Below are 13,011 nucleotides of genomic sequence, written 5' to 3' on the forward strand. Positions count from 1 at the left end.
GGGAGTTTCTCACTGTCCCGTCCTTCCAATGAATGTGTCTACAAAACTATTCCTTTGGGAGGTGTTTATTTACTAACATGCTTAAATAATCTCTGTGATGTTTTTCCCCACTTCTGCTATTTTCTTTTCCCTTTTCCATCTAAAATAAGGAATTGTGACGCCTCCTGGTGTGGTGGTGGTGGTGAGTTTCTCACTGTCGTGTCCTTCCAGAGAAAGTGTCTGTCTTGAAAATTATTCCTTGAAGAAGTGTTTATTATCTTTGCTAACATGCTTAACTCATCACTGATTTTTTTCCCCCAGTTCCGCCCTTTTGTTTTCCATTTTTCATCTAAAATAAGGAATTGTGATGCCTCCTGGTGTGGTGGTGAGATTCTCACTGTCCTGCTCTCCCATTTAATGTGTGTCTGTCTACAAAACTATTCATTTAGGAAGTGTTTATATCTTTGCCAAAATGCTTAACTCATCTCTGTGATGTTTTTCCCCAATTCCGCCTTTATCTTTTCCCTTTTCCATCTAAAATAAGGAATTAGGGTGCTGACCTGTTCTCCCATTGAATGTGTGTCTGCTTAGAAAACTTCCTTTAGCAAGTGTTTATCATCTTTGCTAACATGCTTAACTCATCTCTGTGATGTTTTCCCCCAACTTTAACTCTTTTGTTTTCCCTTTTCCATCTAAAATAAGGAACTGTGACGCCTCCTGATGTGGTGGTGAGTTCATCACCATCCTGTCCTTCCATTGAAAGTGTGTCTGTCTTGAAAATTATTCCTTGAAGAAGTGTTTATTATCTTTGCTAACATGCTTAACTCATCACTGATGTTTTTCCCCCACTTCCGCCCTTTTGTTTTCCCTTTTCCATCTTAAAATAAGGAACTGTGAAGCCTCCTGGTGTGGTGGTGAGCTTCTCACTGTCCTGCCCTCCCATTTAATGTGTGTCTGTCTAGGAAACTATTCCTTTAGGAAGTGTTTATTATCTTTGCTAACATGCTTAACTCATCTCTGTGATGTTTTTCCCCACTTCCGCCCTTTTGTTTGCCCTTTTCCATCTAAAATAACTCACTGACCTGTTCTCCCATTGAATGTGTGTGTCTAGAAAACTTCTTTTAGCAGGCGTTTCCTATCTTTGCTTACATGCTTTACTTATATGTTATGTTTTTCCCCACTTCCAATCTTTTGTTTTCCCTTTTCCATCTAAAATAAGGAATTGGGACAGCTCCTGGTGTGGTGGTGAGTTTCTCACTGTCCTGTCCTTCCATTGATTGCATGTCTATCTAGAAAACTATTCCTTTAGCAGGTGTTTATTAACTTTGCTAACATGCTTAGCTCCTCTCTACTCCCCCCCCCACTTCCACCCTTTTATTTCCCTTTTCCATCTAGAATAAGGAATTTGGGTGCTTCCCGCCGACCCGCTGGTTCTCACTGCGCTGTCCTCCCAGTGAATGTGTGTCTGTCTAGAAAACGATTCCTTTAGCAGATGTTTATTATCTTTGCTTACGATGGTAGCGCGTCTTTCAACTTCATGCGTGAAACGTCGTCATAAAGTGCCACGGAAACCACCTCCTCCATGGGGCAGATGAGGCCGTACTCCTCACAACCGTGCTCGATGACAAGGGGGTCTGACTTGTGGGGGTCGAACATGATATTGTTGGGCGTCACGATCAGGACGCCGCCGACAACTCCCTGCAGAGGGCGATGTAAAGTCACTTCTAGCTGCTGCGTTTGATTTATCAGCGGGTTCTACTTCTCACCATTCCATCGGTGAAGTACTTGCAACTCATCTTGATGAACTTCACCGTCGCCGGGCTCTCGTCTTCCGAATTCGGGGAGAGCTGACGTCGGATAGACCGCGCCGAACAACAGTTGGGACTGGCGTCCTGAAAGTCAAAGTCAGAATTAAGTCATGTTTCTTTCAAATTATGCAGTTGCGAAATTATTTGAGTCTGTTCCCTTTATTGACGCACAGCAGGAAGTGGTAAAAGCACAAATCCCAGCAGAAAATGACACATTTTCTTCTTACTTACATGCATTGTCTCCACAGAGAGCCCATTCTTGAGGGACGGTTCGGCGGATGTCTGAGACTTGCCTTCCGTCCGGGTTACGTCAGGGACAAACAACTTCTGCAATCGTGAAGGACAACGACTGAAGAGACTTAAATTGACTGAAACCAAGGGCGTAGGTTTGGTCTCAACATTGGTAGGGACAATGTAACAGCATAACCTGCATGTACAGTTTTTGCAGGGGACAGGACATTAATAGAACCAAGCAGATTATTGAAGGGGGGTCAGGGCTACATTTCTCACAAATATGAACCTAATTAATTGATAGGCTAAATGATAAATGCAAAAATAAATCTGAAACTCAAAGTTCGATTCAAACCTTTGTTTTTAAAAACTTTTGCAAGAAACATTTTGAAGTGCAAGTCCCTTTACTAAAAACATGGGGAGCTATCCAAGAATGGGTCCACTTCTGGGGGACTCTGGAGCACCTCTACACTCACACTTAAGTATTGTAGTATAACAGTGATTTGGGAATAAAATTAATGAAAACAAATCTGAGATATCCAAGGATCGATCTACATCTGAGGCATACTATACTACCCCAAGACTCTAACCAAAGTACCCTCATGAAATTCTGATGTCAGTTCATGTTCATGTCAGTGTACCCGTGAAGTGGACCCATTCTTGGATAGCTCCCAGTTTTTTTTTTTTTTTTTTTTTTTAAAAAGAGACTTGCACTCTGAAGCCACTGTGTTGCATTACCGCAATGCACATAAAGCAAACAATGATCCAAATAAGGGATGGCTAACATGACTTGGTTGTTCCTTATCGAGGCTGACCTGACCACAGTAGTTTTGGGGGTTATAAAGTTCACACAGTTTAAAGAGCATACGACACGAGAAAAAAAAGTCTTAAATGGCATTATTATGTGAATGAGAATCATATTTTGAGACGATTCGACTATATACAACAATTTAGCAAAGCACAGAAGACGAGAAATTAGCCTTTTAATCTGCCAGTTAGCCACGCCTACCATTATAGGGCTTTAGCGTCCCCAACAGGTGGATGACGTCAGCGGTAGACTGGTCTCATCGATTTTACTATTCAGCCCATTGAGGGGGAATTATTGAGAACGAGGAAAACGCTACGAAGAAAGCCGCCAAATGTCATTGTTTCAGTCTCTCTACTCCAATATTTTTACAGGATATTTTTTTTTATCCAAGTATTTTTCCCCAATAGCAATATAAATGGCTTGAGAAGGACCAGTCAGCCCGTCGAGGGAGAACTATTCAGAACGAGGAAAACGCGACGAAGAGAGCAGCAAAATGTCATTGTTTCTGTCTCTTTACTTCAATATTTTTACAGGATATTCTTTTTATCCACGTATTTTTCCCCAATAGCTATATAAATGGCTTGAGAAGGACCAGTCAGCCCGTCGAGGGGGAACTATTCACAATGAGGAAAACGCGGCGAAGAGAGCAGCAAAATGTCATTGTTTCTGTCTCTTTACTTCAATATTTTTACAGGATATTCTTTTTATCCAAGTATTTTTCCCCAATAGCTATATAAATGGCTTGAGAAGGACCAGTCAGCCCGTCGAGGGGGAACTATTCACAATGAGGAAAACGCGACGAAGAGAGCGGCAAAATGTCATTGTTTCTGTCTCATTACTTCAATATTTTTACAGGATATTCTTTTTATCAAAGTATTTTCCCCAATTGCTAAATAAATGGCATGGTCATGACAAATAACAGTCTTGTGCTGAATGGAATATGAAATAATAAAAAGGCATTTATTCAGGACGACATGGCAAAATTACTCCATAATGGTCAAAACTGTCGACTTCACCTTTACTGTCGCACCTCCCGAACTATATTTTATGACACCTAAATCGGACATATGTCATTTCCCTTCCCCGGCTTCGGAGAATGTAAACAAACCAGAAGGCTAGCTAACCCGAACCGAGTGATGTTTCAAAGTCTTCAAAGCGGAAAATCACACATAGCTATCCTGGATTATTTGACATGACGACCCGGTTGTCTATTGTCGTCGCGGATCGGCAAACCGCCCGGCGGAGAGCAATTTACAGTTCGTTCCCCGGAGGAGGGTGGCTGGAGTTGTTGTGCAGCTAACGGGCTGCTGCTAATGACCATTAGGACAGCTTTTTACATGCCTATCAATGATCAAATGTAAGTAGTCCTTCATTTAAAGGAAGTTTGTAGTGTTTACTTTGTAATCGCTGTATTCGTATTTGACATAATACAAAACAAGATGTTTACTCACTTCCTCGTAAGTCCAATGGTCCCACAGTAAATATCCACGGTGAATGGGAACCTTTTGAAACTCCAAAAAGGCGCATACGCCTCTCCCTCATACAGAATGATTTTTCTGCAGCCATTTGGCTGGCGTGATGCGAAAAATAAACGTATTAATCCGCAAAATCAGCTGAATCATTCGTCCCCATACACAACAGTACGCTGTATAGTGAAGAGGACGTCTTCTACCGTACACGTCACAGCGCCCTCCTTCTCAATGCAAGACCGAAGCCGGAAGTCACTCATTTTCCTGGCGCGGGATTCAAAAAACTAAATAAATATAGCGATCGCCTCCACACACATCCAAGCGGTCCATATCATTCAGGAGCATAAAATACCGAGTGTATTATGAAATAAACATGCTTTTTCGTGTCACAGGCACTTTAATGTTATGCTAACTCTGATGCAGGTCAGGCTTTCAGTAGCAAAATTGTTTTACATTACCGTATTTTTGGGACTATACCTTTTTCCCTCATTTTGAATCCTGCGGCTTATAGTCAAGTCTGGCTGATTTATTTATTTGGGTTAATAGGTAACACTTCATTTAACAACGGTGTCATAAGACTGCCATAAGACCGTCATAATTATTACATGACACTCTCATGGGCATTAATGAATGCTTATGACGGTTGTCATTTTGTGTCATTTTTGACACTTGAATTTTTCTTTTTCTGGATTATCTGTGTGACGTCATAATTGCCATTATCGGCAGATAATCATCGGTAACCGATATTATTGTGCATCTTTAATTCTTTTTCAAAATCTTGTACTGTTCAGTTGCTCGAACACTCAGAATGGTAGAATGATGCTACATGACTAGAAGTAGTCTTACAAAATAGTCACCACTTGATTTGAGGAAGATGCCAATCAGATTCTCACCTGACCGGGGTAGACACTTTGACTGAAGAGCTTGTTCAGCTGCACCAGCTTATTCGGGGTGATGTTGAAGTTGAGGGCGATGCTGTTGAGGGAATCGGTCGGTCCCACCTAGAACGAACCAAGTCAATCGCAGCTCTGCTGTTTACAATTTGGTCTACTCACAATAAATTCCACTGTCCCTGGTGGTCTCCTTTTCTCCCTCTTTGGCGGGTTATTAGTTTTACAGCCGTCAGCTGCGAGGAAGACAAAAGAATGACAAGTGAGCATTATTTGGACTTCATTGTTGAGTAAATACACTGACAGATAAACCCACCATCTAAATGTTCTCCCTTGTCATCTAGTACCAGGAGTTGCTTTCCCCCACGCTCCCCCATTATGTAAACGTCTAACACCCCACCCCACAGTTATCATGCGCACACTCGCTATTTGACCCCTGGACAAAGTCCGCAGTCTGCATTCGCCAATAGACACAGAAGCTATTAGCAGAACGCTCCCTGCTTTCTTCCTCCTCTTCCTCTTCTTCACACTGCAGCCTCCACCATAGAGACAAGAGAGGCATGACTAAGCTTTAAGAAAGCACTCTGCATCCAATACAACTGCTGCTTCAGTGCACACTGGAGACATTTGTGGTGAATGAAGACTGGTAATAATCGCTGAGGCGTGTTGAGGGTGATTTTCACTTTCAGCAATTTTGGGGCGAGATTAAAAATGAGAAGACTAAGACTACTCAATCATTACATGTTACAATTATTCATTAATTTATTCATTTTGAGTTAAATAGTTATCCCGTTAGATCATTACTTTTGGGGGGGATTAAAAAGGAGACTAATTAGATTAATTTATTAAACATACCAATTAGTCATGAATGAATTCATTTGGAGTTGGAGATAAATGTTTTTTTTTGTGGTCTCCTGTAATTTTTTTGGGTGGTATTAAAAACAAGATTATTTAGATTAATTTATTCCAAATCATAATTTTTGGAGAAAAAAATTGATTAATTCATCATATGTCATAAGCATTCATTAACTTCTTAATACTAATTATTTAATAATTTGAGATCAATGTAAAATCTTTGCTTCTGTGGCTTTCTTTGTTTTTAGATTAAAAATTACATTAAATATATTAATTAATTCCAAATCTTAAAGAATCATTCATTCATTCATTTTGAGTTTTGCGTTCAATGGTTTCCTGGTCAAATGCATTGGTTTTGCAGTATTCTGTATTTCTTGGTGAGATTAAAAATTACATTAATTACATAAATGCATTATACATGATAAGTATTCATTAATTATAGATCACAAATATTCATTAATTACTTAATAATTATTTAATAATTTGAGATAATTGTAAAATCATTGCTTTTGTGGGCTCCTTTGTTTCTTTTGTGAGATTAAAAATGAGATTGAATAGATTAATTCATTACAGACCACCATTAATTAATTAATACTAATTATTTATTATTTTGAGATAAATGTAAAACTAATTGCTTCTGTGGCCTCCTTTGTTTTTTGTGAGACATTAATTCATTCCAAATCCTAACAATTCGTTCATGCATTCATTCATCTTGAGTTTGCATTCAATGGTTTCCTGGTCAAAATCCTTGCTTTTGCGGTGTTCTGTATTTCTTGTTAAGAATAAAAATGGGATTAATTAAATTAATTAATTGTAGATCATAGGTATTCATTAATTACTTAATACTAATAATTACTTAGTAATTTGAGATAAATGTAAAGTCATTGCTTTTGTGGCCTCCTTTGTTTTTTGTCTGAGATGAAAAATGATATTAAATAGATTAATTCATTCCAAATCCCAAAGATTCAGTCATTCATCTTGAGTTTGTGTTTAATGGTTTCCTGGTCAGATCATTGCTTTTGCAATGCAGTGTTCTGTATTTCTTGGTGAGATTAAAAATGAGATTAATTAGATGAATTCATTATAGATACATAAGTTTTTATTAATTACTTAATAATTATTATTTAATAATTTGAGATAAATGTAAAATCCTTGCTTTTGTGACCTCCTTTTGGTTTTTGTGTGATATTAAAAATTAGATTAAATATATTCATTAATTCCAAATCCTAAAGATTCATTCATTCATCCATCTTGAGTTTGCGTTTAATGGTTTCCTAGTCAGATCATTGCTTTTGCAGTCTTTTGTACTTTTTGGCGAGATTAAAAATTAGATTAATTCATTACGGATCACTTTTTTTGGGGAGAAATAATTCATTTGAGTGAGATTGAAAATTAATGAGATTATATCATTTTAGATTAGTATTTATTAAATTCTTAATACGTATCACTTAATAATTTGAGATAAATGTTAAATCATTGATTTTGTTGGCCTCCTCTGTTTTTTGTGTTAGATTAAAAATGAGATTATATAGATTAATTCATTCCAAATCCCAAAGATTCATTCATTTTGAGTTTGAGTTCAATGGTTGCCTGGTCAAATCATTGCTTTTGCAGTCTTTTGTATTCTCGGCGAGATTAAAAATGAGAATAATTAGATGAATTCATTACGGATCACAATTGTTTTGAGAAATTATTCCCTTTTGAGTGGGATTGAAAGTTAGATTAATTTGATAATTTCACTTTAGATCATATATACTCATTAAATACTTAAGACCTATTATTTAATCATTTGAGATAAATGTTAAATCATTGCTTTTGTGGCTTCCCTTTTTTTTTTGTGCAAGATTAAAAATGAGATTAAATTGATTAATTCATTCCAAATCGTTAAAATTCATTCATTCATTTTGAGTGCAAAGATTGCCTAGTCAGAACATTGCTTTTGCGATCACCTGCAATTCTTGGTGAGATTAAAAATGAGATTAATTAGATTAATTCATTATTTTTGAAGAAATTATTCATTTTGAGTGAGTTTGAAAATTACATTAATTAGATTACGTCATTATGGATCATAAGTGCTCACTAACTTCTTAATACTCATTATTTTATCATTTGAGATAAATGTTAAATCATTGCTTTTGTGGCATCCTCAGTTTTTTGTGAGAGATTAAAAATGAGATTAAATAAATTATATCTTTCCAAATCCTAATGATTTGTTCATGCATTAATTTTGAGTTCAACGGTTTCCTGGTCAGAACATGCATTTCTTGGTGAGATTAAAAATTAGATTAATTACATCAATTCATTACAGGTCACAATTATTCTTTAACGAATTCATTTGAAGTTTGAGATAAATGGTTTCCCATCCAGATCATTGCTTTTGCGGCCTACTGTGATATTCGGGTGACATTCAAAATGAGATTAATTAGATGAATCCATTGCGGATCCGAATTATTTACTAATGAACTCAATTTGAGTTTGAGTTAAATGGTTTCCCAGTTAGATCACTGCCTTGGAGGCCTCCCGTAGTAATTACAGAACAGCGCAGGATATGGGTTACGCAACTTCCCGATGAAGTCATGCCCGCAAACTGCCGGGAGAACACAGGATCTCTGTGTTGCTTATCAGTCAGCAGATAATCAAGTGAAAGACCAACAGCATTTGAAATCTAACAAATCCAATTGGAGTACTTAATCTGCAATGACAACAAAGAGCGCTCGGCGATTTAGAACAGCCGTTTGAAGTCGATACGAAGCGACCGTGGAGACGCCGAGGAGGTTTTCGAGACGGCCTGTACCTGAAACGGTTGTTGTTCTTGGCAACCCGGATTTGTTGTTGGGTTCGCAGTCTTTCGGGACGTCCGCGCAGGCGATGACCGAGGCGCTGAGCTCGTTGGCGGTTTTCTCCGACTGGCTCTGCTTCAGCTGTCTCCGCCTCTTTAGCCTGACGGGCAAACATTATGCGGTTTCAAGATCTTGCAGATCAGTGCCATTGCCAGCAATTGACGTCCAATGCATTTGACATGGGAGGGCTAGTAGCTTTGCTGTCAATAGCAGTGAAGGAGTTAATTTGAGAAGCATGTTCGGGTCGATAAGGCCTCTCCCATCGCCTAAGGCCGCCACTTTCACTGATGCACTGCTCCTTAGTGTGTTTATGTGTGTGTGCCAGCTGTGGAATCTGCAGAGGTATTCCCGACAACGGCATCTGTTTCACTAGAGGCTATTTCCCGAAAATTCCGCTTCTCCTTGCCAACTTGTGGAACACTAACACTACTGCAAACATGCAAGGGAGGTAGTCTTAATTAAGAAAACCTGTTAGAACAAACATTGGCAGAAATGGCAAAACAAAACAATGATTGATTATTATCAAGATTTTGTTTTAAACGGTCTGTACTGAAAACCTAAGGCTGCGTTCAGACTGCAGGCATATCTGATTCTAATAGGATTCTTCCTCAAATCTGATTTTAAGGGCTGACTGTTCACACTACTTTTAGAAGTGTCCAAACCGGATCTGAGCCTGTTCATACTGGGCCACGTTATTGACAAACCTGACAGGATGCTGTGGAAATAAAGGCGTCATCCAACATAGAATAACATCACGGACAGTCAAATCAAGGCCTGCAGTTATTGATTATTTTAGTAGCCGATTAATCGATGAACTAGTTAGTTCGAATAATCGGGTAATCGGATAAGGATCATAAAACATTCTGAGCTGAGCCTCAATCGGTATAATCAATAAATAAATGAGGATCTAAGTACAACAAAAAATCAATTGGCTAACTTACATAGCAAAAGTCCACTAGCTTAAATGCTATTAAATGCTAACTTTTTTGTCAATCATCATTAACAAGCAAAACTCACAGTGCACTGCTGACCAAGAAAAGCAGCAGGAGGGACAGTATGGCTGAACTAGCATGAAGTAGAAAAACGTTTGTTTTTTTTAAAAATTAAAAACCCGATTCTTTTCACCCGATTCCAATCGTCTAAAGATGGCGTGATCTCTGGTCCCTATCCCTCATTTTAAATGGACTTTTTCATATCATCCGGTTGGATAAAAAAAAAAAAAAAAGGCTGATACCGACATATGTCAAATTTCCAAATATCGGCCCGATATATCGGTCTATCTCTAGAAATTAATATCTCAATACCTATAAAACAATACCTACAAAAATGATTTTTTACAGCACAACGTAGCATAAACAAATGGCACCATTTCCAGTTCATTTTGCAATAAATGGGGGGCTGTGTGACGTCATTATTCGAAATTAATATCTTAATATCACAAAAACCATAGCAGCAGAAATGAAATTTTTTACAGCACGAACAAAGCATAAAAGATCGGCACTATTCTTAGCCTTTTCTATTCAGAACAGGGGGCTGGTTGACCTCAGACTGACCTATAAAATAATTGTAAATATCTTGAAACGGTAGCAGCACAAACATAGCACAAACCAATGACATCATTTTTATATAAATTTGCATCTGATGGGGGGCCAACTTCACGGAGGTACTGAGTCATGTTGTACTCCACCTGTTAGCAGCCCCGTCTCATCTATCATCAGACGTCAGTAAGCGAGTGCGGGCTAGCTTTGTCCACAATGTGACAATTTCACATCCCCTTCCGGCGTATCGGCTTTCGATACCAGGCGGAAACTTAATTTGCAAATCATCTCCTAGCGGAGGTATTGAAAGGCTACCATTGTAAATGACGCACCCGGACTGTTATAGGTGGTGATGGATTGTAGAGAAACATGCTAACATGATATTTTGTAAATTAACGTAGCCGTTGCTGGGAATCTAACTCGGCGTATAAAGTGCAAACTACTTTAGATTGTTTTCCGTATTTTGGGGGATTGGTTTGAAGACATAATAGTAGGAATCTATCTACCAATTGCATATTTTTGCACCTGAGTCCGAGTCACCCGATTTACTGAAAAAAAAACTTTTTATTTGAACAAAACTAACAAACATGTTACAGTACTGTACTCTGCGGAGTGTTGCGGCATATAAAACATACATATCTTTTGGTAATGCCACTGTATTTCTGGATTATTTTGTTACCTTTAGCCCTTAAAAGGTAAAAAAGTATATACACTACCATTCAAAAGTTTGGGGTCACTTAGAAATTTCCTCCTTTTAGAATGAAAATCAGAGTTTTTCTCAATGGAAATAACATTAAACTAATCAGAAAAACACTGTATACATTATTAATGTGGTAAATGACTATTCTAACTGGAAACATCCGGTTTTAATGCAATATCTACGTAGTTTTGTAACGAGGCCCATTTACAGCAAACATCACTCCAGTGTTCTAATGGTACATTGTGCTTGCTAGTTGCCTTAGAAGGATAATAGATGATTAGAAAACCTTGTGAAATTATGTTGACACAGCTCAAAACAGCTTAGGTGGTTAGAGAAGCTATAAAACTGATCTTCCTTTGAGCTAGTTGGGTATACTATCTGGAGCATCATCTTTGTGGGTTAGACTAAACTCTCAAAATGGCCAGAAAAAGACAACTTTCTCATGAACCTTGACAATCTGTTCTTAGAAATGAGGCTATTCCATAAGAAAAGATTTCCTATAACGCTGTGTAGCACTCCCTTCAGAGAGCAGCACAAACAAGATCTAACCAGAATTTTTTTAAAAAGTGGGAGGCCCCGCTGCACGACCGAGCAAGAAGACAACTACATAAGAGTCTCTAGTTTGAGAATTAGATGCCTCGCAGGTCCTCATCTAGCAGCTTCATTAACGAAGTTGACGTGTTTGGACTTTGGATCAAAGAGAAGAACATTTGTCTGACGCAAAACAACTGAAAAGATGCTGGAAGAGTGCCTGATGTCATCTGTCAACAACGGTGAAGGTAATGCGATGGTCTAGGGTTGCTTTTGTGCTGGTAAAGTGCGAGATTTATCCAAGATCAATGGGATTTTAAATAAAGAAGGCTATCACTCCATCTTGATTGGAGTCACTTTTATCCTACAACATGACAATGACCCAACGCACACGTCCAAATTATGCAAGAACTATTTAGGAAAGAAGCAGACAGCTGATATCCTATCTGTAATGGTGTGGCCAGCACAGTCAACAGATCTAAAAGCCATTGAGCTGTTGTGGAAGCAGCTTGATCGTATGGTACACAAGACGGGCTCATCAAGCTAATTTAACCTTTGGGCAGACCCGTGCCACCCATAAGGCAATTTAAGCAACCGCCTAAGGGCGCACCAGCGTTGAAAAAGGCGTCAAGAAAAATATTCAAATAATATCTGATGAAAGCAGTATTCAAAAATTATACAAAACAATAAAACAAAAGAACAACAAAACCGTTCATAATAAGTCTTTAAATAATAATGAAATCATTTTTCTAGTGTACCTTCTGCCCGTTTGACTTTTTCCTGTGATGCGATAATTTCACCACGAACCCTAGTCTCACCACCCAGCAGACCAGCGAGTTACCTGAAGGTGCTATTTTTAGCCTCCGCAATCGAGTGATGTTACGGTGACAAGTCAACTTCATGAAAAGACAAAAGCCCTTTGGGTCAGAAGAAAAAGAAAGAAGGCAGCAAAGACGTGAAGAAAAACAGAGGCTTGTTGTGATGATTTTTTTTTCAACAGCATAAGCATTTAAGACTCAGCGCAACTGCAAGCTAGCAGTTATTTACATAGATCTTCTTTGTCTTAGTGCTAAAGCAAAATTATACTGTATCATTAGCCAGGCTGTTGTTTTAGAAATATTTTCAGTATTCAGCCAGCTGTGGATTAGTTTCAGTTACATTTACTCCCCCTCCAATTTTAGAGAAATTTGGACAAAGTGTATGGGAGACGAAAATTGTCTTGTTTATTTTCATGTGATATGAACCACTTTTACCTTGTGTTAAATTGATCTTTTCAAATAAATTTGCCTTGCCTAAAAGTGCCAAGGTTAATTAAATAAATACACCATTAAATATGGAATTAATAATTTCAAAGTTCTGTGG

At 38.2% G+C, this 13,011-nt stretch overlaps 1 protein-coding gene across 4 annotated transcripts in view; it reads right to left on the reverse strand.

The window, feature by feature from the left end:
• Positions 1–13,011, reverse strand: part of LOC130907293 (nuclear receptor coactivator 7) — a 59,686-nt gene that overhangs the window by 10,007 nt on the left and 36,668 nt on the right. For all 4 annotated transcript variants that reach the window (XM_057822189.1, XM_057822191.1, XM_057822188.1 and 1 more), the window contains exons 3-8: positions 8,835–8,980; positions 5,351–5,421; positions 5,189–5,296; positions 2,019–2,114; positions 1,746–1,871; positions 1,493–1,677 (exon numbers count right to left, since the gene is read on the reverse strand). In XM_057822189.1, the coding sequence (XP_057678172.1) occupies positions 1,493–1,677; positions 1,746–1,871; positions 2,019–2,114; positions 5,189–5,296; positions 5,351–5,421; positions 8,835–8,980 (732 nt within the window). The remainder of the gene's footprint in view (positions 1–1,492; positions 1,678–1,745; positions 1,872–2,018; positions 2,115–5,188; positions 5,297–5,350; positions 5,422–8,834; positions 8,981–13,011) is intronic.

This window comes from Corythoichthys intestinalis, chromosome 19, assembly GCF_030265065.1.
Source record: "Corythoichthys intestinalis isolate RoL2023-P3 chromosome 19, ASM3026506v1, whole genome shotgun sequence".
Lineage (NCBI taxonomy): Eukaryota > Metazoa > Chordata > Actinopteri > Syngnathiformes > Syngnathidae > Corythoichthys > Corythoichthys intestinalis.